Raw genomic sequence first — 27,440 nt, 5'->3', positions numbered from 1 at the left:
CCTGGCTTGGTAAGCAGCAAGAACATTACCAATGCTCCAGAACTAGCAATAGCCCATAAGCTGTTCTAGCACAGAGACAATCTATCTGAGAAAAGTATGGCCTGGCCACAAAAAGGACAAATCCAATCCAGCCAATTACCATCCCATGAGTCTATTCGCAATCGTCAGCAAAGCATTGGAAGGGGGCATCGACAGTGGTCAAAATGGCATTCATTAATACCTGGCTCAAGGATGATGAATTTGGGTTCTGCCAGGACCGCAATCCAGACTTTATTAAAGCTTCAAACCAAACATGGACAAAATAACTGAATTCCGGAGATGAGGTGATAGTTACTGCCCTTGACATCAAGGCTGTATTGACCAAGTACGTTTACAAGGAATCCTAGGAAAATTGAAGTCAATGGGAATCGGAGGGGAAACTCTCAGCTGGCTGGATACATGCACAGCTTAAAGGGAGATAGTTGTGGCTGTTGGGAGGCCAATTATTTCAGCTCCAGGACATCAATGCAGAAATTCCTCAGGTTGTGTACTCGAACCAACCACCTTCAACAGTATTAACAATGACCTTCCCTCCATTGTAAGATCAGAAGTGAGGATGCTCACTCTGTACAATGTTCAGTACCTCAGATTAAGGAGGCAGTCCATGCTCACATGCAGCAAGGCCAGTACAACATTCAGTCTTGGGCTAATAAGTGGCAAGTAATATTCACAACTCAAATTCTGGGCAATGACCATCTAATCACCCTCATATGACATTTAACAATATTACCAGCATTGTATGTCCTACCATCAATATCCTATGGGTTACCATTACCAGAAACTTAACCAGACCAGAACCAGAAGTACTGTGGTTACAAAATCAGGCTTGATGTTAGGAATTCTGTGGTAAGTAACTAATTTCCTCATTCCCGAAAGCTTGCTCTCCATCTATAAGACACAAGTGTAATACTCAAAGCTCAACGTCATCAGGGACAAGCAGTCCATCTGACTTGCACCTTATCTACTACCTTAATTATTCATTGACTACCTACTGGAGCACATTTCTCAGTACATACTACCTACAATATGCACTGCAGCAACTTGACTCGGCTCCTTTGACCGTACTTTCTAATAATTCTACCTAGAAGAACCAAGGGCAGCAGGCATACGGAAATACCACCAACCTGGAAGTTCCCATCCAAGTTTTGACATATAAATATATTGCTGTTCTTTTACTGTTACTGATTCAAAATAATGGAACTACTCCCTTACAGATCATCCATGAATTTAAAAAACAATGCTTCACAGAAACATTGAGTAGGCCGTTTGACCTTTCGAGCCTGCTCTGCCATTCCTCATGATCATGGCTGATAATAATAATAATCATCCACCTCAGTAACCTGTTCCCGCTTCTCCCCCCCCCCATATCCTTTGATCCCTTTAGCCACAAGATATCTATCTCCTTCTTGAAAACATACAATGTTTTGGCCTGCATTCTGTGGTAGAGAATTCCACAGGCTCATCACTCTCTGGGTGAAGATATTTCTCCTCGTCTCGGTCAAAATGGTCTTCCCCATATCCTCAGACTGTGACCCCTGGATCTGAACTCCCCAGCCATTGGGAACATCCTCCCTGAATCTGCCCTGTTAAAATTTTATCGGTTTCGATGAGATCCCTCCTCATTATTTTAAACTCCAGCAAATATAATTCCAATCGACTCCATTTCTTCTCATACATTTGTTCCACTATCCCAGGTATCAGTCTGGGAGACCAAAATTGCACACAATATTCCAGATGTCGTCTTACCAAGGCCCTGTATAACTGCAGCAAGATATCCCTGCTCCTGCACACAAATTCTCTTGCTAGGAAGGTCAACATATCATTTGCTTTCTTTACTGCCTGCTGCACCTGCATGCTTATCTTCAACAACTGGTGTACAAGGACACACAGGTCTCATGGCATATTCCCATCTCTCAATCTATAGCTTTTCAGATAATAGTCTGCCTTCCTGTTTTTGCTACCAAACTGGATAACCTCACACTGTAAAGAACTTTCCTGTGAATCCTCATGGGACTCTTGTTTCCATTTTAATTCCTGTTCTTTTGACTATTATAATTCCTGCGCATGGGCATTGTTGGGGCCTACATCTTTAATTTAAAAAACGGTAGCAGGAGACGTTGACATCAGTAGTGACACTTCTTGACAGACATGGCTGACAACCAATCGGCTACGTTTTGGGACATGGCAGATTCTCAATGCAGATTGGTCCGGGTTATTCAATGTTCTACGAGTGACTGTTTTTGCTTTTAGATTGGTTTGGGATTTGCAGAGCTCAGCAGAATCCTATTTGAGTCTCTCTCCCAGAAGAGGGGAATTCCCTTCAGGTAGACAGAGCAGTTAGTGAGTACACAAAGCCTGAAGACAGAGCTGGGGAAGGGAAACTTCTTGGATTCCTCTTCCATTAAATGTACCAGACAACGCGAAGGCCTCGTGAAAACTGCTCTGATATTCTATTTAACTGAAACAAGCTGTTGATGAATCTATTGAAAGCGCAGTCCTGAAGTGCATTGTCCATGTGTAAAGCTCAGCCCAATACAAGTTAGGGTGTCCCCCCAGAGGGGATCCCACAGCCTGAGAGTCTGGCCTGAGTGGTCCAGCTTGAAGATCCAAACCAATCGATGGTTCAACGCCTTGCATTCTGAAGGCCTACAAAGACCTCAACCCCAGCAGTGAAGATCTTCAAATCTCTCATACCTCCTAATCCCTGTTAATTTTGAACCTTTCCTACCCCCTTTACCATGTGTCTATCTTGTCTGGGTGGAGGGTAGGATGGGGTTTGGGTGAATAGTTAGACTAGTAGCCCATTGTCCCATTATATATTCATCTTTTACTCTTGTTACAAATAAACAGTTCGTTGATGTTTACTTATAAATCTGGTGCCTGTAACTTACTGAAACATTCAAGGGTTAAAGATCTCAGGAAAATACACAAATTATTGGTTAATTCATTTATGTTGGAACTCAGGGGTCTGTGGGGCTTGAACTGACTGTGCCCTTACCCTGCGTGTCTCAACATTATCCACATTATACTGCATGTCATGCATATTTATTCAAATTTTCAAATTCTTTGAGGTAGTAAGGAGCAGCGTAGATGAAGGGGAAATCAGTACATGTAACATACTTGGATTTCTAAAAAGCATTTGATAAGGTATCACACAAAATGCTGCTTAATAAGAGCACATGGTGTTGGGGGTAGTAGATAAGCATGGATAGAGGATTGGCTAACTGAAAGAAGACAGAGAATTGGGAGGAGCATTTTCAGGATGGCAATCTGCAACTAATGGAGTGCCATAGGGATCCATGCTGGGGCCACAACTATTTACAACATATATCCATGACAAGGAAAGTGAATGCACTATTGCCAAGTTTGTGAATGGCAAAAAAAAGTGGTGAAGGTGACACGAAGAGTCGACAGAGGGATATAGACAAGTAAATGGGCAAAAACTTGGCAGATGGAATATAATGTCGGAAAACATGAAATTATGCACTTTGGCAGGAAGAAAAAGGGATTTGGGGGTCCTCATGCATAAATCACAAAAAGCTAGCATGCAAGTTCTGCAGGTAATAGGGAAGGCAAATGGAACATTGGCCTTTATTTCAAAGGGAATGGAGTATAAAAATAGGGAAGTCTTGCTAAAACTGTGCAAGCACTGGTTAGACCAAACCTAGAATATGGTGAACAGTTTTGGTTCCCTTATCTAAGGAGAGATATACTGGCATTGGAGACAGTCCAGAGAAGGTTCACTAGGTTGGTCTTGGGTATAGGGGATTTTGTTACGAGAGAGGTTGAGTATATTGGGTCTGTACTCAATGTTGAAGTTAAAAGAATGAGAGGTGACCATATTGAGACATATAGGATTCTCAGGGGGCTTGACAAGGTAGATGCTGAGAGGATGTTTCCTTTTGTGGGAGAGTCCAGGAGCAGAGTGCAAAGTCAAAGCTATGGGGTCATCTGTTTGAGTCAGAGATGAGTGAATCACTTCTCGGCCTTTTGGCTAAGATGAGCTTGAGGTCAGGTGTAATGCCTGGATCTGGATCTTTCTTGTGGGGACAATGAATTGGATTCAAATTCAATTTGAATTGGTTTTTGGAGCAGGCAAGGAGCTTGATTAGGGGCTTGCCCCTAGCCACACTCTGAGCTCTGGCTTTGTAACTCTGAAAAGTAATAAGAAAAAAAAGAGACGATGAGGAATTCCTTCTTCAATGAATCTGTGGAATTTGTTATTGCAGAGAGCTGTAGAGGCTAGGCTGTTAAGTATGTTCAAGGTTGAGATAGACAGATTTTTAATCAGTGAAGGAATCAAGGGTTATGGGGATAAGGCGGGAAAGTGGAGTTGAGGATTATATCATATCAGCCATTATCTCATTGAATGGTGAAGCATATTTGATGGGCTGAGTGGCTACTTCTGCTCATACTCCTCAATATCTAATTGCCCACTCACTCATCTTGTCTAATTACACTAAAGCATCTCCGAAACCTCCTCACAACTCACCCTCCCACCTAGCGTTGCGTCATCTGCAAACTGGAGATATTACATTTAGTTCCCTCATCTAAATCATTAAAGTAGTCGCCCAAGTCCCAGGTGACCATAGGCTGCTTTCCCCTTTGAGGGGGAGAGCGGATTGGTGGAGATTTAACCTAAGGATCACCATACCTCAGGCGAGGGGTAAGGTTGAGAAGGCGGGCCTTCATGACCAACCTCTGCTAGTATGGGAATTGAACCCGCGCTGTTGGCCTCACTCTGCATCAAGAACCAGCCGTCCAGCCAACTGAACTAAACCAACCTCGGTTTTCATTAATATACATTGTGGACAGCTGGGTCCTAGCACTGGTTCCTGCGGTATCCCACAAGTCACTGTCTGCCACTTGGAAAAAGACCCATTTTAAAAAATTAATTTACGGGATGTGGACAACGCTGATTAGGCCAGTATTTATTGTCCATCAGAAGGTGATCGTGAGTTGCCTTCTTGAACCGCTGCAGTCGCTGAGGTGTAAGTACACCACACCTTAGGGAAGGAGTTCAAGGATTTTGATCCAGCGATAGTAAAGGAACGGTGATATATTTCCAAGTTAGGATGGTGAATGACTTGAAGGCGAATCTCCAGGTGGTGGGGTTCCCAGGTATCTGGGAACCTTCCCAGGTACGGGCAGCACGGTAGCACAGTGGGTAGCACTGTTGCTTCACAGCTCCAGGTAACAGATTTGATTCCCGGCTTGAGTCACTGTCTGTGCGGAATCTGCACGTTCTCCCCGTGTCTGCATGGGTTTCCTCCCACAAGTAATAATAATAATAGCTTGTCACAGGTAGGCTTCAATGAAGTTACTGTGAATAGCCCCGACTGCGAAAAGTCCTGAAAAGACGTGCTGTTAGGTAATTTGGACATTCTGAATTCTCCCTCAGTTTACCCGAACAGGCGCCGGAATTTGGCGACTAGGGGGCTTTTCACAGTAACTTCATTGCCGTGTTAATATAAGTGTAAGCCTACTTGTGACAATAAAGATTATTATCTGCTGCTCTTGTCCTAGGTAGTAGTGGTCATGGGTTTTTAAAATACTGCCTAAGGAACTTTGGCACATTCCTGCAGTGTATCTTGTAGATGGTACACATGGCTTCTACATTGAAGTCCCCCACCCAGATTATATTTTGCGCACTTGCCACCCTCAGTGCTTCCTCCAAGTTGTGTTCAATATGGAGGGGTACTGATTCATCAGCTGATGGCTGAGGAACATGGTAATCAGCAGGTTTCATTGCCCATGTTTAACCTGAAGCCATGAGACATCATGGGGTCCAGAGACGATGATGACTCCCAGGGAAACTCCCTCCCGACTGTATACCACTGCGCCGCCACCTCTGCTGGATCTGTCTTGCCGGTGAGACAGGACATAGCCAGGAATGGTGATAGTGGTGTCTGGGACATAGTTATACTCACATAATCATACCTGACAGACAATGTCAGGCTATTGCTAGACTAGTCTACGAGACAGCCCACACAACTTTGGTACAAGTCCCCAAGGAGGACTTTGCAGGGTCAACAGGCTGGGTTTGCCATTGTCGTTTCCGGTGACTGGGTCGATGCCGGGTGGTTTGTCCTGTTCCATTTCTTTTCCTACTCTTTGTTTTGAGGCTGTGAACCAGTTTTCTATCCATCTAAATACACTACCCCCAATCTCACGCACTTTATTTTTACACGCTAATCTCTTATGTAGGATCTTGTCGAAAGCCTTCTAAATAAACCACATCCACCGACTCCCCCTCATCAACTCTACCATTTACATCCTCAAAGAATTCTAGTAGAATTCAACTATGATTTCCCCTTCGTAAATCAATTCATGCTAGTAAGTAGCATTCTTTTAAATCCATTAAGTTCAGACAATAATTGTGCACACATTTGGCGATCATTTAGCCTAGGCCTTCCAGCATACATTTAAGTTCTCTGAACTTACTGAGATGCATTCTGAAAGGAAGGAGTTTGCACTCCACGTCAAATAGCCAGACGTTCTAGGGGTAGGATTGATCTGAAGATTTAAAAAATTGGTTGTGGCTTTCAGTCATGTTAGACATCTGGTTAATCAAAAAAAAAGGCAGATTTACATCGATCATTTACACATTGTCCTGGCGGGTATCAAATATACAATTAAGTATGGCTTCATACCATAGCAGGAACAAATGCAGCACATGACAGTCCTTTTAACTCAACAGACAACAAAGGGAGACTGTCCAAAGACAGTCCTTCCATCACTTTTTGCCTTGCACTCTGGTAGTTAGTTTTAAGCTCTTGTAAAGCAGATGACACAGCTGCACCATACTCGGTACCAACTTCCAAAAATGGCAACCTATTCAAGAGAAAGTAATATTAAATCTCAGCAAGGAGGTTGATCACAAATAGAATGAACAATAATTGAAAGTGGAGAACATGAAATAGAACAGAAAAGACTGGAAATGCAAAGCAGTTTAAATCAGCATCAAAATGAGGAGCAAGAACATTTTGGACAAAATCCTTCATCAAATTCTTGCTGGTGAAAAGATCTTGTCAGCATACTACAACAGAGATCACCTGAGGAATTAATGAGGTCCTGCTGAGAACCAACATTCTTTAATGTATACATCTGCCCTGATTAACTCGTTGAACATTAGATCCAAAATGTCCTACCTGTTGAGCTAATCAACTAAAGGTCAATCACCTCTCTCTCCAAAGACAGTTAAGGAACAAAATTAAAAAAAACATGGTTATGCAAATATAATTATTGCAATAAATATTTTAATTTATTTTTGCAAGCCTTGATTATTTTGAGATGGATTGCACCCATCAGATGTAAAATCTGCATTAACTCAATGAAAACAGTTCCCAATTAAACTTTTATATTCATTTAATATTTTGTATTACATACCGCCAAAGCCAGATTCTTGATAAAATTTCTACTTTTATTCTTAGGCCTGTTTTTGCACATGAACAGCTTTATGTAACCTTTTACAGAGTGAGAAGCTCTGATTCTGTTTAGAATGAAATAATTTGTGAAATAATGACAAGAAATCCTGTATTTAAATTATTGCTGTAATAAAGAAACCAAATTTGACTGCAAATATTTTGTGGGTCTCCAATAGTATCCCAGATCCCCAAAGTATCCAAAAATCTGTGGAACGCTGACTTGAATACAATGAGCAAACAAATATCCACAGCTCTCTGGGTGTAGAATTTTAAAGGTCTGCAACCCTTTGAGTGAATAAGTTTCAGGGGTTAATTCCTTATTCTGCGACTGTGAACTTTAGTTGTAGACTCCACAGCCGGGGGAAACATCCTCCCAGCATCTACCATGTCAAGTTCCTTCCAAACTTCAGGGGCAAATTTAATAGCCCCCTGCTGCTATGTTTGTTGGTGGACAAGGAACCGTAGAATTCCCGGAGTGCCTTCAGGTCGCCCTCTCATCTGTCTGCAAGTTTACATGAGGTGTGGGAGGGCCAGGGTGGACAACTATTGGACACTTAAATACTGCTTCCTGTCCGGCCACAATTTTGAGACTGGTAGGAGTTCAGTGACAAGGACAAGCCCCATAGGTCGGGCTCCTTGGACAGGAAGGGGTGAGAGGCTTACTTCAAGGGTCCCCTGCACTGCACTGGGTGGAAGTTCTGCAGCTAGCCAATTAATGGTTCCTGGAATGGAAGAGCATTGATTAACTATCGGGCTGATGCAATTCGTAGTGATGCATACTCCATTGACTCTTAATTCAGCAAGACAGGAAACCCCACCATCCGAAAAATCCTGACTTGCATGCTTCAAATAAATCACATTTCAGTTTTCTAAAGTCGAAGTAATATCGTCCGAATCTACTCAATCTCTCCTCATAGGGAAATCCCAACATCCCTCGAATCAGTCTGGTAAACCTTCATTGCGCCATTCGGGGGCACGTGGAGCTGAACAACACGGGAGAGGTCACGGCCGCCACGCTGTGGGAGGCGCCCTCAAGGGGGTGGTTAGTGGAGAATTTATTTTGATTTTGGCACACAGGGAAAAGGCGGAACAGGCAGAAATGGCAAGGCTGGTGGAAGAGATTCTGAGGATGGTCAGGAGGTTCGGAGGCCCCGGAGGCGACTAGGGGCTTTTCACAATAACTTCATTGCAGTGTTAGTGTAAGCCTGCTTGTGATATAAAGATTAATTATTTTTGTTGAAGGAGAGGCAGAGGTTCCAGATTGAGTCTGGATTGGTGTCCACGGGAAAGGCGGTAGGGAAGTTGCGGAGGACTAGGGGGTAATATACGAGTATGGGGAAGAAGACGACCTGGGGCCATTCCTGGTGAGGGCATACAATGAGGCTAGGGAGAGGTAGGAAACTCCCCCCTACATTATTGCAGACATCCATCTCCTTAATACCTAAAAAAGATAAAGATCCGGTGCAGTGTGGATGCTAAGTTGTTGGCGAAGATTGGCTTTGCGAATTGAGGACTGTGTCCTGGGGGTGATAGGTGAGGACCAAATGAGGTTTGGTGAAAGGGAGACAGTTGTCGGCAAATGTGAGGAGTGGGAGTATCTGTGGGAGTTGTTGGGAGGGTTCGGGCAGGGGTTTGCGGACTGGGTCTGGTTGCTGTATAGGACGCAGGTTGCAAATATGTGGACGGACCGGGTGAGCTTGGGATATTATGGGTTGCACCATGGGTCGAGCAGGGGTGACTGCGCTCCCTGTTACTTTTTGCCTTAGCTATAGGGCCATTGGCTATGGCGCTTAAGAGTGTTGGGAGATTGGAAAGGGATTGTGTTGGGGGGGTCGAGCACAGGGTTCCGCTGTACGTGGACGACCTGTTGTTAGATATTTTGGACCAATTGGGGGGCATTGGCAGTATTATGGGGATTTTGTAGGACTTTGGTCGGTTCTTCAGGTATAAGTTGAACATGGGAAACAGCGAGATGTTCCTGACTGAGACCAGAGGCCAGGAGAGTATGCTGGGGGCAAGTTTCAGGTTCTTGGATATCCAGGTGACGCAATGTTGGGCGCAGCTGCAGAAGTTAAATTTGACTCGATTGGGGGAGCAGATGAAGTGGGATTTTAAGAAGTGAGACATGCTGCCACTGTCGTTGGCGGGACGGGTGGAGACAGTAAAGATGACGGTGCTGCCCAAGGTTCCTGTTCGTATTTCAGATATCCCAATCTTTGTCCCGAAGTCATTCTTTAAAAAGGTCAACGCATTGATCTTGGGGTTTGTGTGGGCGGAGAAAACCTGCAGGTCTAGAGGGCCTTTTTGGAGTAGGGGCCGGGGGGGTGCGGAGGCGGTTTGATGTTGCCGAATATAATGAATTACTACTGGACGGCTAACATCGCTATGGTCAAGAAATGGGTAGTGGATGAGGGGTCAGTTTGGGAACAGGTGGAGGCGGCTTCTTGTCGAGGAACGAGCTTAGGAGCATTGTTGACAGTGCCTCGGCCGTTCTCGCTGGCCAGGTACTCTGTGAGCCCAGTGGTGGTGTCAGCCTTGAGGGTATGAGGGCAGTGGAAGAAGCATTTAAGACTGGAGGGTGCCTCGGTGTGGGCACTGATCTGTGATAACCATATGTTTGCACCGGGGGGTTGGATGCAAGGTTTTGGGGGTGGTGGCAGGCGGAGGTTGAGCGATTCGGGGATCTATTCGAAATTAGAGGGCCTGGAGGAGGAATATGAGTTGCCCAGGGGAATGGTTTAGGTTCCTAACTGGTCCCAAATTTCATGAGGGGGGAAGGTGCCTTCCTTTCCTGGGTTGCCGCCTCTGGTGCTCCAAGGTAAGGTGTTGTCGAGGGAGGGGGTAGGGGAGGGGAAAGTGTCCGAGGTCTACAAGGAGCTGATGGCCTGAGAGGGAGCCCCAATTGAGATGTTAAACGAAAGTGGGAGGAGGAGCTGTGTGTTTTGGGGGAGGTGGGGGGGGGAGAGGAGAAGAGAGAGAGAGAGAGAGAGGCGGGGACGTGGCCCTGCAAAAGGTGCAAGGCTCAGTCTAATCTAGTTTAAAGTTGTCCACAGGACACACATGACGGTCGCTATGATGAGTAGGATTTTTGAGGGAGTTGAGGATAGGTGAGGGCAGTGCGTGGGGAATCTAGCGAATCATGTCTACATGTTTTGGGTATGTCCAAAACTGAAGGGGTCGAACAGTGGTTAACATTGTTGTTTCACAGCGCCAGGATCCCAGGTTCGATTCCCGGCTTGGGTCACTGCCTGTGCAGATTGTGCACGTCCTTCCTGTGTCTGTGTGGGTTTCCTCCGGGTGCGCCGGTTTATTCCCACGAGTCCCGAAAGACGTGCTTGTTAGGTAATTTGGACATTCTGAATTCTCCCTCCGTATACTTGTACAGGCGCTTGAATGTGAAAAACATTCGTAAGGGTGATATACAGACCACCAAACTGAAGTGGTAATGTTGGGAATAGCATTAGACAGGAAATCAGAGATGCATTTGATAAAGGAACATCTGTGATTATGGGTGACTTTAATCTGCATATAGATTGGGTGACGCAAATTAGTCACAGTACAACGGAGGGGAATTTCTGGAGTATATGCGGGATGGTTTTCTAGGTCAATGCAGTGAGGAACCAACAAGGGAACAGGCCATCTTGAACAGGCACAATGAGAAAGGATTAGTTGGCAATCTAGCCGTGAGAGAACCCTTGGGATGAGCAATCGTAATAAGAAAGAATTCTTTATCAAGGTGGATAGCGAGGTAGTTGATTTTAACACCAGGGTCCTGAACCTCACTAAAGGTAACTATGATGGTATGAGGCATGAGCTGGGTATGATGGACTGGGAGACATCAATAAAAGGAAGGAATAAAATTCAAGAACGAATAGGTGAACTCCAAAAGTTATTTATTCCTATTTGCACAAGAATAGAAAAGGAACTGTGGCCAAACCATGGCTTACAAGAAAAATTAGAGATAATGTTAGATTCAAAGATGAGGCATGCACATTATTCCTATTTGGTGCAAGAATAGAAAGGGAACTGTGGCCAAATCATAGCTTACAAGAGAAATTAGAGATAGTATCAATTCAAAGAGAGGCATACAAATTAGCAAGAAAAAGCAAGAGACCTGAGGATTGTGAACAGTTTAAAATTCAGCAAAGGTGGATCAAGAGTTTGATTAAGAGGAAAATACAATATGAAAGTAAGCTAGCAAGGAACATAAAAAGTGATTGTAAAAGTTTCTATCGGTCTATAAAGTGAAAAATATTGATTAAAAACTAATGTAGGACCCTTACAGTCAGAAACAGGGGAATTCATAACGGGGAACAAGGAAATGGCTGAGGAACTAAATGTGTACTTTGCTTCAGGTTTCAAACAAAAACATCAATAATGTACCAGAAGTTTTGAGAAACACAAATTTTAGTGAGAAGCTGAAGGTGATTAGTATTAGCAGTGAAATGGTTTTGGGGAGGTTAATGAGATTGAAGGCAGATGAATCTCCGGGGCCTGATAGCTTCATCTCGGAGTACTTGAGGAAGTAGTCCTAGAAATAGTAGATCCATTGGTGGTCATTTTCTAAAATTCTGAAATGGCTCCAAGATTGGAGGGTAGCTAATATAACCCCACTATTCAAAAAGGGACATAGAGAGCAAACAGGGAACTATAGACCAGAGAGCGCAACGTTGGTAGTAGGGAAATCGTTAGAAATAATTATCAAGGATTTCATAGCACAGCATTTGGAAAGCCGTGGTATAATCAGACAAAGCCAGCATGGATTTATAAAAGGGAAAACTTGCTTGACAAATCTACTAGAATACTTTGAAGATATAACTAGTACAGTTGACCAGGGAGAACCAGTGGATGTAGTTTATTTAGACTTTCAGAAGGTTTTCGACAAGGTCTCAGAGAACAGATTACTGTGTAAAGTTAAAGCGCTTGGGATTGCGGGTAGTGTCTTGAGATGGATAGAAAGCAGGTTAACAGGCAGGAAGCAAAACGTTGGAATATGAATGAAAATGAAATGAATGAAAATCGTTTATTGTCACAAGTAGGCTTCAAATGAAGTTACTGTGAAAATCCCCTAGTCGCCACATTCCGGCGCCTGCTCGGGGAGGCTGGTACGGGAATTGAACACACGCTGTTGGCTTTGTTCTGCATTACAAGCCAGCTGTTTAGCCGTCTTTTTCTGATTGTCAGGCAGTGACTAGTGGGGTACCTAAGGGATCTGTGCTCGGACCCTAACTGTTCACATTATATATAAATGATTGGATGAGGAAACTAAATGTTTTATCTCCAAATTTGCATATGATACTGTAGCCACCTGAGTTGGCCACTTCCCGACTTAAAATGGAGAACCGCAAAGGCTGAAGGGAAATTCAGCCAACACAGGCAAAAACCAGCAGGCGCAAGTTACTGTGTATTAGACTTTGCAAAAACCCAGACAGCATTGATACAAGCAGCCATCTGCATAGTGATGTAGCAGCCATCTACATAGTAATGAGCGATCCCCGGGAACAATCGAAACATTTAAGGTAAACAAAGCCAAGCCAGACTCCTCGGCGCCAGCAGGAGCCAACACAAAAGAGATTAACGGACACTTAAAGACTGCCCAACGATCAGAGAACAGCTCCAGCATTGGAGAAATCGAACCAAGCGATTGGAACAAAGTCTAATCACTTGAAACCAGGTACGGGGTCCACCGCGAAAGGCGGGAAGCCCCTGGGGACTATAAAGTAAAGTCCCCAAGTTCAAATCATCCTTCTTGACAGGGTCACTCAGCAACACGAAGCAACCCTTGACAGTGACCTGTCCGGCAGCCTCCAAAGAAGTAAGTCTCAAGTCAACGCTCGCTACGAGATAGGCGCTCCTAGCTACCAGTCTATAACAGCTTTTAAATCCTGCAGTTTCAGAACCCGAACGAAAGGCCATTGGTTCCCCTGACCTGGTGGGCCAGTCCGAAGCTAAGTATAGGCCTGTTAGTTATAGAAATAGCCTAGAAAGTAGAGTTTATGCATGAGTAGCGATTTACTGTGTATAATAAATGTGTATTGATTTGAATCTTACTAATTGGTGTGTTGAGTTATTGATCATTATTTGAACTTGAACCTCGTGGCGGTATAATAAAGATACCTGGCGACTCTAGAGCAAAGGTTATAAAACAGAGCCAATTGAACCAACCAAAAGTTAGCAACAATACAAAGTTGGGTGGGAAGGGAGCTGTGAGGAGGATGCAGAGATGCTTTAGCAGGATTTGGACAGGCTGAGTGAGTGGGCATATGCATGGCCGACACAGTATAATGTGGCTAAATGTGAGGTCAGTTGCTTTGGATAGCAAAAATAGATTTGTATGGGTGTAAATTGAGAGAGGTGGCTACTCAGCAACACCCTGGGTGCCTTTGTGCATCAGTCGCTGAAAGTAAGCACGCAGGAACAGCAGACAGTAAAGAAGGCAAATGGTACGATGGCCTTCGTAGCGAGAGAATTTTAGTGTAGGAATAGGGATGTTTTACTGCAATTGTACAATGCATTGATAAGGCCACACCTGGGGTAGTGTGTGCAGTTTTGGTGTCCTTATCTGAGGAAGGATGTTCTTGCTATGGAGGGAGTGCAGCGAAGGTTTACCAGGCTGATTCTTCAGATGACAGGCTTGTCATTTGAGGAGAGACTGTGGGTAAGGATTATATTCATTGGAGTTTAGAAGAGTGAGAGGGGATCTCAAAGAAACTTATCAAATTCTAACAGGATTAGACGGTAGATTCAGAAAGAATGTTCTCTATGGTAGGGGAGCCCAGACCTTGGGATCATAGTTTGATGATAAAGGGTAAACCTTTTAGGGCTGAGGTGAGGAGAAATCTTTTCACCCAGAGAGTGGTGAATCTGTGGAATTCAGGACCACAAAAAGTAGTTGACGCCAAAAGATTGTTTAATTTCAAGAAGAAATTAGATATAGCTCTTGGGCCTAAAGGAATCAAGGGATGTGGTGAGGGGCTGGGGATGGGGAGAGGCGGAATCAGGGTTTGAACTTGATGGATTAGCCATGACAGCAGGTTCATAATGAATGGCAGTTCAGGCTAGAAGTGACAAATGGCCTCCTCCTGCTTCTATTTTCTATGTATGTTTCTATGTAACACAATGGTCAAAAGCACTGAAGAGCTTCTGGTAGGCTTGCAAATGTGTCTCAGTATAAGACAGTGGCCTACGGACAAAAAGTGAACAAAGGTACTTTTACTATTAAGCCAACTTTTAAATAATATAAAAATAAAAAGTGATGGAGAAGCTCAGCAGATCTAGCAGCAACCGTGGAGATAGAAAGGGTTAAAGTTTCAAATTCAATATAACTCTTCTTCAGAACAGAAAAGAGGTAGAAATGTAAAATCAAAATCCAGCAGATGCTGGAAATCTGAAATAAATACAGAAAACGTGAGAACTCAGCAGGTAGACAGAGAAACAGAGTTATTTTGAGTCCATGTGACTCTTCTTCAGGGGTACAGATGTGTTGGGCTTCATGCTGTCTTAAAGGGTAGAACGAAAAGGAGGTAGAACAAAAAGGAAGGTCCTCATGCATCGATTAGAGGGCTGGAGAGATTAAATGACAAAGATGTAATGGAACAAAACACAGAGCGAATGGTGGTAATGGTTGCAGTAGAGAAACAAATCATTGGTCCGGAAACTTATTAATGGCAGAAAGGGCAGTTCCACATGAAAGCAAAACATCAAGATATAGACTGGCACTTTGCAAAAAAATAAAAGAGTCAAATTGGAGGGCACAGTTCACAGTCTGAAGTTGTTGAACTCAGAAGTTCAGGGGAAGAGCATGTCGAACAAATTTTATTGAATTTTACAAGGAGGTGACTAGGTGTACAGATGAAGGGCAGTGTAGTTGACATGGACTTCAGTAAGGCTTTTGACAAGGTCCAACATGGGAGACTGATCAAAAGGCAAGAGCCCATGGGATACAGGGCAATTTCTTATGCTCTTAATTTGGCAAATTGGATCCAATATTGACTTAGTTGCAGGAGGCAGAAGTTAACGGTCAAAGGTTGTTTTTGTGACTGGAAGCCAGTGTCCAGTGGTGTACCGCAGGGATTGGGGGGGGGGGGGGGGGGGGAGAGAAGAATCAATACTTTGCAGATGGCCCGAAAATTGATGATATAGTAAATAGCGAGGAGGAAAGCCTTTGATTACAGGATGATATAGGTGAGTTGGTCAAATGAACAAAAGAGTGGCAAATGGAATTTAACCCTGAAAAGCGTGAGGTGATGCATTTTGGGAGGAATAACAAGGCAAGGGAATACACAATGAATGGTAGGACACCAGGAAATACAGAGGACCAAAGGGGCCTTGGGGGGTCCAATCATCCCTGAAGGCAACAGGATACTTGCCTTTATTAGCTGAACCATAGAATGTAAGAGTAAGGTGGTTATGATAGAGCTGTATAAAACACTTGTTAGACCACAACTAGAGTACTGTGTGCAGTCTTGGTCGTCACACTATAGGAAGGATGTGAATGCATTAGAAAGATTGCAGAGGAGACACACCAGGATGATTCCTGGGCTGGAGTGTTTCAGTTATGAAGGGAGGCTGGATAGGCTGGGATTGTTTTCCTTCGAGCAGAGAAGCTCTACCTCATCTGGTTTACAAAATTATGAGGCATACAGATAGGGTAGATAGGAAGAACTTTCTGCATTAGTAGAAGGGTCAATAACCAGGGGACATAGATTTACTGTAAGGAGCAGGGACCTCGGCGCCGTGAGGCATCAGGGCTAACCCATTGCACCACCGTGTTGCCCTTAAGCAGCATTTAAATGAGCACCTGAAACATCATAGCATACAAGGCTACGGATCAAGTGCTGGAAAATGGAATTAGAATAGATAGGTGTTTGATGGCTGGCACGGACATGATGGGTGAAGGGCCTCTTTCTGTACTGTAAATCTCTGACTCTATAAAGCAGTAATGTGCATAATCAGAAGATGGGGTACTGTTCGTCACACTTGGGCCTTACTGAAACATTGCAGTAGGCCAGGGACAGAAATGAGAGCATGAGAGAAAGAAAGTGAATTATAACAACAAACAACTGGAAGGTCGGGGTCATGCTTGCAGACTGAGTGGTGGTGTTCCACAAAATGGTGATGAAGTCTCCATTTGGTCTCCCTAACGTAGAAGAAACCACATTGTGAGCAGTGACTACAGCATGCTAAATTGAAAGAAAGCCAAGTATGGAAGGACTTTATGGCACCTTGGACAGTGAGAAGTTAGGAGGTAAAGGGCAGATGTTATATCTCCTGTGATTGCAGTGGAATGTGATGAGATGTTAGGGCGATAATGAAGTATACCTGAGCATCACAGAGTAAACATTCTCTTTGTAATGCTAACAAGGGAGGAGACGTGTTTAGCAGTGGCGTGACACTGGAGGTGGCGGCGGATGATTCTTTGAATGTGGAGCCTGATATGGTGGTGAGGACTTCAGGGCCTATATCGGGAAATAGATTGAATACAGTTGACGGCCATGTCATGGGGCGGGGGGGGGGGGGGGGGGGGGAGGAGAGAGAGAGAGAGAGAGAGGGAGAGAGAGAGAGAGGGGGAGACAGAATCCTCCATCAAGGTAAAGAGGAAGCGAGACTGTGGAGGGTAGCATCATCAGAACAGATGTAATAGAGCCTGGGAAAATTCGATGAAATCCTTGCAGGAAGTCGGGTTTATTTTAAATAGAATAATTCTGAGCATACCATTATTTTAATCTTTGTGTAGCTCCTTTGGCATTGCTGAAACACCCTGTTATGTAGATAGTTCCAATTATAAATATGTATATTAAAATTTATAATGGACACTAAATTGTGACATAAACACGAAGTGCACAGAGACCAAATGTTTTTCAGGTATAGATGACGTTAGTCAGGAGTTCAATATACAGTCCTGCTGTGAACCTATATGACAAACATAGAACCCATCCACTACCACATTCAGAACAGTTCATAGCCTCCTTTCTTTGGTGGAGACAGTGACGCTAGAATTCAAATCAAATTACTTTTCACCTGTCCGCTCCCCAGGCTACAAATTTTGGAAGATATTCAGAATTGGCAATGCCAAGAAAATATTAGGAGTATGATTTATGATCAAAAAGCTACAAATCCACGACATTCCATTTACTTTTGGTAGCATTAGATGGAAAGTATTTTTAAACCAAACTGACTTGAGACATCAAGGGTATGTATTTAGGAGGAAAAGTACACATTTATACATCACTTACCCCAGGTCTCTGAGGCTTCTCTCTTCAACAGCCATGTTGTAAACTCTCCAACAATGTTGTTGACACATCCAATATTGCATCTTCAAAAGCTGTAACTCTGCCTTTATAGCTCTCTGTTTCATACTATCGCAGCAGACTGATGAAGTACTTCCATCTTCAGTGGCAGACAGGTAAAGAGAACTCTGTTGCAGTAGCTCTGTACTTTAAATATATTGCAAAAGAAGGCATTTAGAAGCACATGTCATGTCTTCAGGATGCTATCAAGGGGTTTAGAGTCAACTGATACATTAAGTGTTATTACGGTTATTGTGTGGTGTTTAAACACATAATTTCCAGTCTCAGAAATGTAAAAACTACCAACCCAGCCAGATTTCTCTTACTTCTAAAGTTGACTTTCCTCTTCGCTTTCCCCCTGCCAGTGGCGGGTTTAGTTGGTGCTCACTTTAGTTTTTGACCCCCATTATGGGACTGAAGGCCAAAACCAAGAAAATACACAAATTGATCAGTGCTTCTTCACTCGTAAAATTATGCCTGCATCATGATGAAATCGAAGTTACCTCTATTTTGAAGAGGCTCAGGTCTGCCAGTGCAGACTCGATGGGTTGAATGGCCTCCTTCTGCGCTGTAAATTCTATGATTTGCTGCTGATATGCTGCAGGGAGCAATTAGCCTGCAATTGGCTGAATAGCTTCACTCACATTTTTCAAACAGCAGAGCAGTCAGTCAGTTGTGACTGAGCTGTAAAGGCTGGAATGTCAGTTTAATTTAACACTCAGACCGTGCATTCGTTGCTGATATCGTGCAGTTGGGTTCAGGAGGAGGAAATTCTGTTTGGCTCCGAGAATTAACAAGACAAAATGCTTTGAATTGACGGTGGAGCACTCCCTCAGTACTCCACATAAACATAAGTATCAGCCTAGACTTTGTGCACAACCTCCTGAATCAGGAGTGAGTGTGCCATCTCACTGATCCAAGGCTGGCACCTACTGCCAACTGAGGCCAAATATTGTCTTAATATTTTTGCAATAATGAGCAACAGAAATTGAACTGATGTGCTGAGCCTGAAACCTGTGATCACAACTCCAAAATGAACCACGTTATTCTACACGCTTCAGAAAGACTTGGGGAATACGGGAAGAGAAACATGGGTTACTGCAGGAGAAGATATCAAGCAAAATAGGCTGCTGAAATGAATAAGATGTGGAGATGCCGGCGTTGGACAGGTGTGAGCACAGTAAGAAGTCTTACAACACCAGGTTAAAGTCCAACAGGTTTGTTTCGAATCACTAGCTTTCGGAGCACTGCTCCTTCCTCAGGTGAATGAAGAGGTGAGTTCCAGAAACATATATATATATATATATATATATAGACAAAGTCAAAGATGCAAGACGGTACTTTGAATGCGAGTCTTTGCAGGTAATTAAGTCTACAGGTCCAGACGGAGCAACTGGAGAGAGGGGTAATCACAGGTTAAAGAGGTGTGAATTGTCTCAAGCCAGGATAGTTGGTAGGATTTCGCAGACCCAGGCCGGATACTAGGTGGGGTGAATATAATGCAACATGAATCCAAGGTCCCGGTTGAGGCCATACTCATGTGTGCGGAACTTGGCTAGAAGTTTCTGCTCGGCGATTCTGCGTTGTTGCACGTCCTGAAGGCTGCCTTGGAGAACACTTACCCGAAGATCAGAGGCTGAACGCCCTTGACTGCTGAAGTGTTCACCGACTGGAAGGGAACATTCCTGCCTGGTGATTGCCGCGCGATGTCCGTTCATCCGTTGTTGCAGCGTCTGCACCGTCTCGCCAATGTACCACACTTCAGGACATCCTTTCCTGCAGCTTATGAGGTAGACAACTTTGGCAGAGTTGCACGAGTATGTACCATGTACCTGATGGGTGGTGTTCTCACGTGTAATGGTGGTACCCATGTCGATGACCTGGCACGTCTTGCACAGATTGCCATGGCAGGGTTGTGTGGTGTCATGGCCGCTGTTCTGAAGGCTGGATAGTTTGCTGCAAACAATGGTTTGTTTGAGGTTGCGTGGTTGTTTGAAGGCAAGTAGCGGGAGTGTGCAGATGACCTTGGCAAGATGTTCGTCTTCAGCGATGACGTTTTGAAGGCTGCAAAGATGTCGTAGTTTCTCTGCTCCGGGGAAGTACTGGACGACGACGGGTACTCTGTCGGTTGTGTCCCGTGTTTATCTTCTGAGGAGGTCGGTGCGGTTTTTTGCTGTGGCGCGTTAGAACTGTTGATCGATGAGTCGAGCGCCATATCCCGTTTGTACGAGGGCATCTTTCAGCGTCTGTAGATGTTTGTTACGCTCCTCCTCGTCTGAGCAGATCCTGTGCATACGGAGGGCTTGTCCATAGGGGACACGGGATACAGTCAGAGGAGGGAGTTAGACCTGGTACGGTGGCATTGGAAGGCTTATGGAGGGGTGGTAGAAGGTCTGATAGCGGGGGGGTGGGGGGGGGATGAGGGTTTCAAAGTCAAGTTACAGCTGGCCTCTAGAGCGGCAGGACTCAGGAAGAGCATAGGCATGCTGACAGTCAAAGGCACAGGCAGGAAAGCAGGAATGTCAACATAAATAATAATAAGATACAAAGGTAATAAGGAGGCTGAATGGGTACAAGATGGAGAGAAATTAGGAGGCGATGATTGTGGAGGAGGATGGGGAGAACCTGCTGTGTAACAGTGGGAGGGTAGAATGTGTAAGAAGCACTGCCAAACCTCAGATGCACCCTCTTGAACATCTCAAAGGTAATAGGAGTTCTAAAACCTCGCAAGGATTTGATATGGGAAGGTCTCAGTATAAGTAGAAGAAGTTAGCGACTCACTTTTCAGGCTGAGTAAAGGGTCATCCTATTAATTATGTATTCCATGGTGAGACAGGCTCAGCAAAATTCTGTTCTTGAGGTTCTGGCACCCAGTAAACCAGCATTGCTCAATGACTAACGAGACACATTCCAGTGAGAATCCATCTGGTCTGGAGCTGTGTAAATTGCCATCTCAGGCAGGGAAGAAGGTAGTGAGGGAGACGAATGTCTCCAAGAGGCATGGGTGGTGAATGGCAGCAAACCCTCAACCTTCACCCTCTCTGGTAAATAGTCATGGCTGATGAGCCCTCATGTGGTAAGACTTTCAATGGTGCCAAAAGTATCTCTATGGAGTTTCAAGTGCAATGAGGCAAGTTAATGGTGTTTGAGGAAATGTTCTCAGACATGGCTCTCATCACGCTGGTCAATGCTCAGTTTCTCCATGCACAGTCACGTATGAATGGGAGGAATGCCCATCACTGGTCTTTCAGGATGCTCTTCACCTGAAAGGGATAGGGTGGGGATGCCATGTCACAACATTTACAAGTCAAAGGGATGAGCATTGGCCTGTGGGCTTTGAGTTGGAGGGAAACATGTAAATGATATGCTCAGTAGATATATTACTTCAATGTGCGCACAGATGTATATTGTCCATGTTTCCAATGCATACAGGGGATGGGGACCATGAGCTTGGTGTTTGGTTTAAAAAAAATAAAATTTACAGTACCCAATTCTTATTTTTCCAATTAAGGGTCAATTTAGCGTGGCCAATAACCTACCCTGAACATCTTTTTGGGTTGTGGGAGTGAGACCCACACAGGCATTGGGAGAATATGCAAACTCCACACAGGCCAGGGTTGAACTGGGGTCCTCGGCGCCGTGAGGCATTGGCGTTGGGTTTGAGGTCTTGGTCTTCGAATACTCTGCTCCTCAGGCATCTGAAGACTGCACTGGCGCATTGGGGTCGATGTTGGATTTAGTCGTCAATGTCTGCTCGCACTGAGACGAGACTCCCCCCTGAGGTATGGGAAATGATCCACGTTATCCAAGGGCTCACCATGGATCTTGATGGTTGGGGGCAGCTTTGTGTGGCAGGAGCAGGCTGGTAGAGAATTTTTGTTTTCCAGATGTTTAGTCTGAGGTCCATTCTCATATGCCTCGGTGAATGCGTTGACAATGGTTTGGAGTTCGGCGTCTGAACGTGCACGCACACAGGCGTCGTCTGTGTACTGCAGATCAATGACAGACGTTGGGGTGGTCTCAGTTCTGGCCTGGAGGCATCGGAGGTTGAACAGTTTTGCGCTTGTCCGGTAGGTTAGCTCCACTCCAGTGGAGAGCTTCAGGGGAGTGGAGTGTTGCTGCAAGGAAGATGGAGAAGAGCTTTGGTGCGATGATGCAGCCCTGTCTGACTCCAGTTTGCACAGCCTCATACTACAAAAGGCTAATTGTCTTGCATGAGGGAGACTCAGGGGAGCAAGGTATCATCACTGACAAGGAGGATGAGGAAGGGGATGGAACTGATGTGGGCCAGGATATCGCCATTCCACATGCAGAGGCCATAGCAGAGGTACGATGTGGCAGATGTGCCCATGCCAATCTGATCACTACCAGATTGCAGACAGAGTAAACACATTTGTTGAACTTATCGGTTTTGTATCCTTTGCTGGCTGCAAGACAAGGTCCCCGCATTTTAGTATCATAGAATTCCTATAGTGTAGAAGGAGGCCATTTGGCCCATCAAGTTTCCACCGGCCCTCTGAAACGGCACCCCACAGCGGCCCATCCCTCAGGCCTATATCCATCACCCCAATTTAGCATGGCTAATCCATCTCATCTGCACATCTTTGGACTGTGGGAGGAAATCGGAGCAACGGGAGGAAACCCACGCAGATACGGGGAATATGTACAAACTCCACACAGTCACCAAAGGTTAGAATCGAACCCAGGTCCTTGGCACTGCTTGGCAGCAGTGCTGACAACTGTGCCGCCCTTTTGTTTACATATATTATTTTTCACTGACGTTCCTTAATTTAAGGGAGCTGAATTAAATGATCGTACTGTCTGCTCTGCATTTGGTTTGATCCTTTTCATGCGCAAAATTAAAATGCTTAGCCTTGGTGCTAAATGGACACATTAAAACCTATACAGCACTCTTTTTTTTTCATGCCCTCAGGCACTTGTAAATGGGACAGCGATTTCACCCATGCCCTCACAAAGTCCATGTGCTTGGCAGCTTCAAATTTAAAGTCATCAGGGATGCACTGATGTCACCCTGACAACTACTCTTGGGAGCCAACAATGCAGAGATCTCTTTCAGGCAGAACCAGACAGATGAGTCCAAAGGGACAAGCAGGAGAGCACTGTTTGTCCATTCGAAATTGCACCTCCAAGCAGACTGATGAGGGACAATTGGATTCCTGCCACCCCCATTGTCTCTTGATCATAAACCCAAATCCCTTGGCATCTTTATCATGCCATTATGTTTTGAGGTAATTTATAGTCTTCTCATTTAGAGAGCCTCAACCTGCACCATAGATTGTTGAGGTGTAAGCACTCAGGACCCTTCCAGATGGCCATAGCATTAATGTGAGACCATAATCCATTATTGTGGACACCCCAGCCAAGTTATAATGCTTCCCTGCATGGACCCAGCAGAGGGCTGTTACAGCTGGAGTGGCTTCAAATGGGTAACCTCACAGTCCTCGACATGGTTTTGCACACAGTATCATTCTACTCCATCTCTCTCCACATTCACTATTACTGTCCTTCAATTATGTCCAAAACATTTTGGTTGCAAACTCTTTATGTGAGGTCTATAAGAGACCTTTGTTAAGGAAACAAGCAAGCACACAAATCTCAAAGTGAGGTCTGACAAAGGATTCAGCCAAATGCACTGACGCCTCTTAAATCCAGGCACTGCGTGAACTGGTGTTTTATCAACCCCTTCAATCACATTTTGTTCTTATGTTTTAAGTTTCCTTTGAGATTTCCTTTACTTGATGCAGTGCCCCTTTAACGGGCTGCCTTTTAATTTATCCCTTAATTTGTTGATTTAGTCTTTTAATTTATCCCTTAATTTGTTGATTTAGTTTATTTGGCTACCCAAAAAGAGCATGTCTTAGATCCTACACTTGAATTCCTATTGCAGTCAAGGTTAAATGTGCTCAATGACTTCTTACTTGCTTCCTTCAGGTACATGTTAGTTCAAAATAAAAAAATCACCATCGAAGGTTATTCACAATTGAATGTGTCCACCACAACTTGCTCCAGACATTTTGGGTTGCCTCAATAGAGGCAAGTAGAGTTTCAGTCTCTCACTCCTGAAACTGCATCCACATTGTTTGCTACTTAGATAGCAGATTTAATTTCCCTCGAGTAGGCATGTCATCCACCCACATGTGACATCATGGCAACAGCAGGAGATGCGATGACCCGGATGAACATGTTTTCAAAGGTCAGAATGTGATGAGCTGCAAGTAATGGTTTGCATGCAGAGTGACCAGACAGCACACTCAAGTGATGCCAACGTTTAATCAGGCACACGTGGATTATTGAGGAATCACCATGGTAATAATGTGGGAGAACTGAATCTATAGAAGCTCCCAATCAGACTTTGATGGTTGCCAATATTTCAGAGCTTTAAAGCCACAGTGACGCAACTAGCACCAAGACGGAATCTATGAGACTTCCAAACAGTGAAAGTAAACATGTATTTACCAGTGCCCAAAATATTTACAACGACTGAACACCAATGGCACCTGCATGCCACCATCTACCACTCAGCCTTGCAGCCCTGACATCTGCAGTGTAGCCACCTGGGTTGGCCACTTCCCGACTTTAAAATGGAGATCCGCTAAGAATGCAGGGAAATTCAGCCAACGCAGGAAAAACAAGCAGGTGCAAAGTTTCCTGTGTATTAGAACTTGCAGGAACCCAGACAGCACTGAAACTAACAACCATCTACATATCGATGAGCGATCCCCGGGAACAATTGGAAACAGTTAAGGTAAACAAAGCCAAGCCAGACTCCTTGGCGCCAGCAGGAGCAAAGACAAAGGAAGGCCAACGGACACTTAGGAACCGCCCAGCGATCAGGGAACAGCTCCAGTATTGGAGAAATCGATCCAAGTGATCAGACCTTAGTCCAATCACTTGGAACCAGGTACGGGGTCCGCCCAAAAGGGCGGGAAGCCCCTGGGGACTATAAAATAGAGTCCCCAAGTTCAATTCGTCCTTGGCAGGGTCTCTCAGCAGCTCAAAACAACCCTTGACAGTGACCTGCCTAGAAGCTACACCAACAAAGTAAGTCTCCAGTTAACGCACGCTACGGGATAGGTGCTCCTAGCTACCAGTCCATACCAGCTTTGAAGCCTGCAGACTCAGAATCGAACGAAAGGCCATTTGTTCCCCTGACCTGGTGGGCCAGTTCCAAAGCTAAGTATAGGCCATTTAGTGTTAGAGATAGTCTAGTAAGTAGAGTTTTATGCATGAGTAGTGATTGCCTGTGTATAATAAATGTGTTTTGATTTGAAGCGTACTAACTGGCGTATTGAATTATTGATCAGCACTTGAACTTGAACCTCGTGGTGGTATCATAAAGATACCTGGTGTTGCTCTTATTAGCCTTAGTTTTATTAGCTCTAATTCTGTCACCTTTGCTCACGAGTCGCCAGGTATCTTTCTGATACCGCCACGTGGTTCAAGCTCAAGTAATGATTAATAATGCAGCACACCGCTTAGTAAAAGTTAAATCAACGATCATTTATTATATACAGCAATAAATACTTATACAATAATCCTACTTCTAGACTATTACCTACCACTAAAGGCCAATACTTAACTTTGGTGATGGCCCACCAGGTCAGGGAAACGACTGGTCTATCGAATTGGGTCTGGCCTGCGGGATTCAAAAAGGCTGGTACGAGTCGATAGTCTGGAGCACCTATCTGGTAGCGATCGCTGGAGTAACAGTGGCTTGTTTCTTCGTCGAAGGGTCTCGAAGGTTGCGAGTAGGAGAAGAAGGGTCGATCTGAACTTGGCCCCTATTTTTATAGTCCCTAGGGGCTTCCCGCCTCTCGGGGCGGACCTTGAACCTGGTTCCAAGTGATTGGACTTGGTCCCAATCACTTGGTTCGATATGCTCCAATAATGGGGCGATTCCTTGATCGGGGGGTGGTCGTCCACCTTTCTTTGTCTCAGCCACTGTTGGCGCCGAAAAGTCTGGATCGGCTTTATATTGCTAATGTGTAGCAATTGTTCCCGGGGATGGCTGTTTAGTATGCAGATGGCTGGGTTGTTGTGCTGTTAATGGTTGCAGGTATCGGTCTGGGCCGATTTCCTCAGAGCCGAATACACTGTTTTGCCTGCAGCCGTCCGTTTGAGTCCTGTTGGCTGATTTTCCCATCAGCCTCTTTCGTTCGCCATTTTAGATCGGGGTTTGACCATTTTATTCGGGAATCAGCCATTTTAGGTGGCTACACTGGCGACTCGAGAGCAAAGGTTATAGAAACAGAGCAACTTAAGTAAAGACACAACAGAGCAACATTTAAGAGCCAACCAAAGTTAGCAACAGCAGCACAGATTGAGGCAGCCTGCTGTGCTCTGCTGACTGTGAGGACTTTTGTGGTTATCTTCCCTTGGCCAGAGGCCTCAAGGGCACTGGTCTGCTAAGGGTCTCTTGCTCAGGCAAAGTTAGACCCTCCTCAGCCTGACTTGCTTCAGGCAATATGGTCACTGGCAGAGGGGTAGTGGAGCGGCAGGGCATCGCTGGAGTGCCCGGGATGAAGTCCCCAGGGTGGCTGGCTGACACTCCTCCACCTATTATGTGCCCAACAGCAGCTCTTTGAATCCTTGAGAATCCTCGAGGGCGATACTGTCCACCTGTGGTTTAGACACAGCTGCACAAATACCTAGAGCAATGGAATGCAGGTCAGAGCATATATCCAGCAGCCACTGTACACTGTTGGATCTGGATTCCTTCCATGGATGCAATCAAGCATTGCATGCTGGAGCCATGACAGCAGACAGAACATGGACAGACTTCTCCAGCCTTCGATTTAGTATGCACATGGCCTCTGGCAACTCTGCCAATGCATCTCTGCCTATCTCTGTATCATTAGTAGACACATTGGCCCAGAGGCTCATCATCTGCTTGGGCCTCAACAGAGGTGGGTTTGGGGCTGGGGCTGACCTGGGTTGCAGTCCTCCCCCATTTCTTGCTTTTACCTGGACTAGAGAAATGAAAGATTTAATGACTATGCAGGTTCGTAAATTAAAGACATGTAGTCAGTGCATGCATCTGTAAACTGCATACTTAGAGCTTCTGGATAATAGAGTGACCCAAGGCAAACACGTCTGCAGTAAGTGCCTGCAGCTTGAGATTTGACGGAGTCACTGAGCTGGAGGCTGAGCCTGCAGACACTGCGACATATCAGGGAGGCAGAGAGTTACCTAGATACTTTGTTTCAAGAGACGTTCACACCCCTGAGGATATGGTCTTCTGATTTGGAAAGTGGTCAGCAACAGGGGTGAAACTGCAGCTGAGGCAGGTAAGGGGACAAAGATGGCAGGAGTGCCAGCCTGTTGTGATGAATGCAGGAATTTCAGATAAATATTGTATTATATGTAGCTGGTGCAGTAATGGTTAAAAGCCTGGGTTAGTGTATGTGACTGGTGCAGTAATGCATTTTTTAAAAACCTGGTTTAAAAGATAGGTAGACACTCTGGCTACAGAAGGGATAATTAAAATATCATAAATCATTCCAATCATGTATATATTTTTTCTGAAATAGGGCTAATGGAATTTTGTTTATAGAAAGAAAGTTCCCTGGGGAGTAAGTAATTAGAGACATTGTATTTAGCTGTAGCAAGATGGTCATAACCCAGTTAGTGGGATAGAGATGATGTAGTTAATGTGAGGAGCAAG

At 44.7% G+C, this 27,440-nt stretch overlaps 1 protein-coding gene across 2 annotated transcripts in view; it reads right to left on the bottom strand.

The window, feature by feature from the left end:
* rbm44 (RNA binding motif protein 44) overlaps positions 1-27,440 on the bottom strand; it is a 290,943-nt gene that overhangs the window by 126,303 nt on the left and 137,200 nt on the right. For both annotated transcript variants that reach the window (XM_072483580.1, XM_072483588.1), the window contains 2 exons: positions 17,702-17,902; positions 6,693-6,873 (listed from right to left, as the gene is read on the bottom strand). In XM_072483580.1, coding sequence (XP_072339681.1) covers positions 6,693-6,873; positions 17,702-17,902 — 382 coding nt within the window. The remainder of the gene's footprint in view (positions 1-6,692; positions 6,874-17,701; positions 17,903-27,440) is intronic.

The sequence above is a fragment of the Scyliorhinus torazame genome, chromosome 2 (genome assembly GCF_047496885.1).
Source record: "Scyliorhinus torazame isolate Kashiwa2021f chromosome 2, sScyTor2.1, whole genome shotgun sequence".
NCBI lineage: Eukaryota > Metazoa > Chordata > Chondrichthyes > Carcharhiniformes > Scyliorhinidae > Scyliorhinus > Scyliorhinus torazame.
The sequence above is the reverse complement of the archived record's forward strand: the minus strand, read 5'-3'. Positions and strand labels throughout refer to the sequence as shown.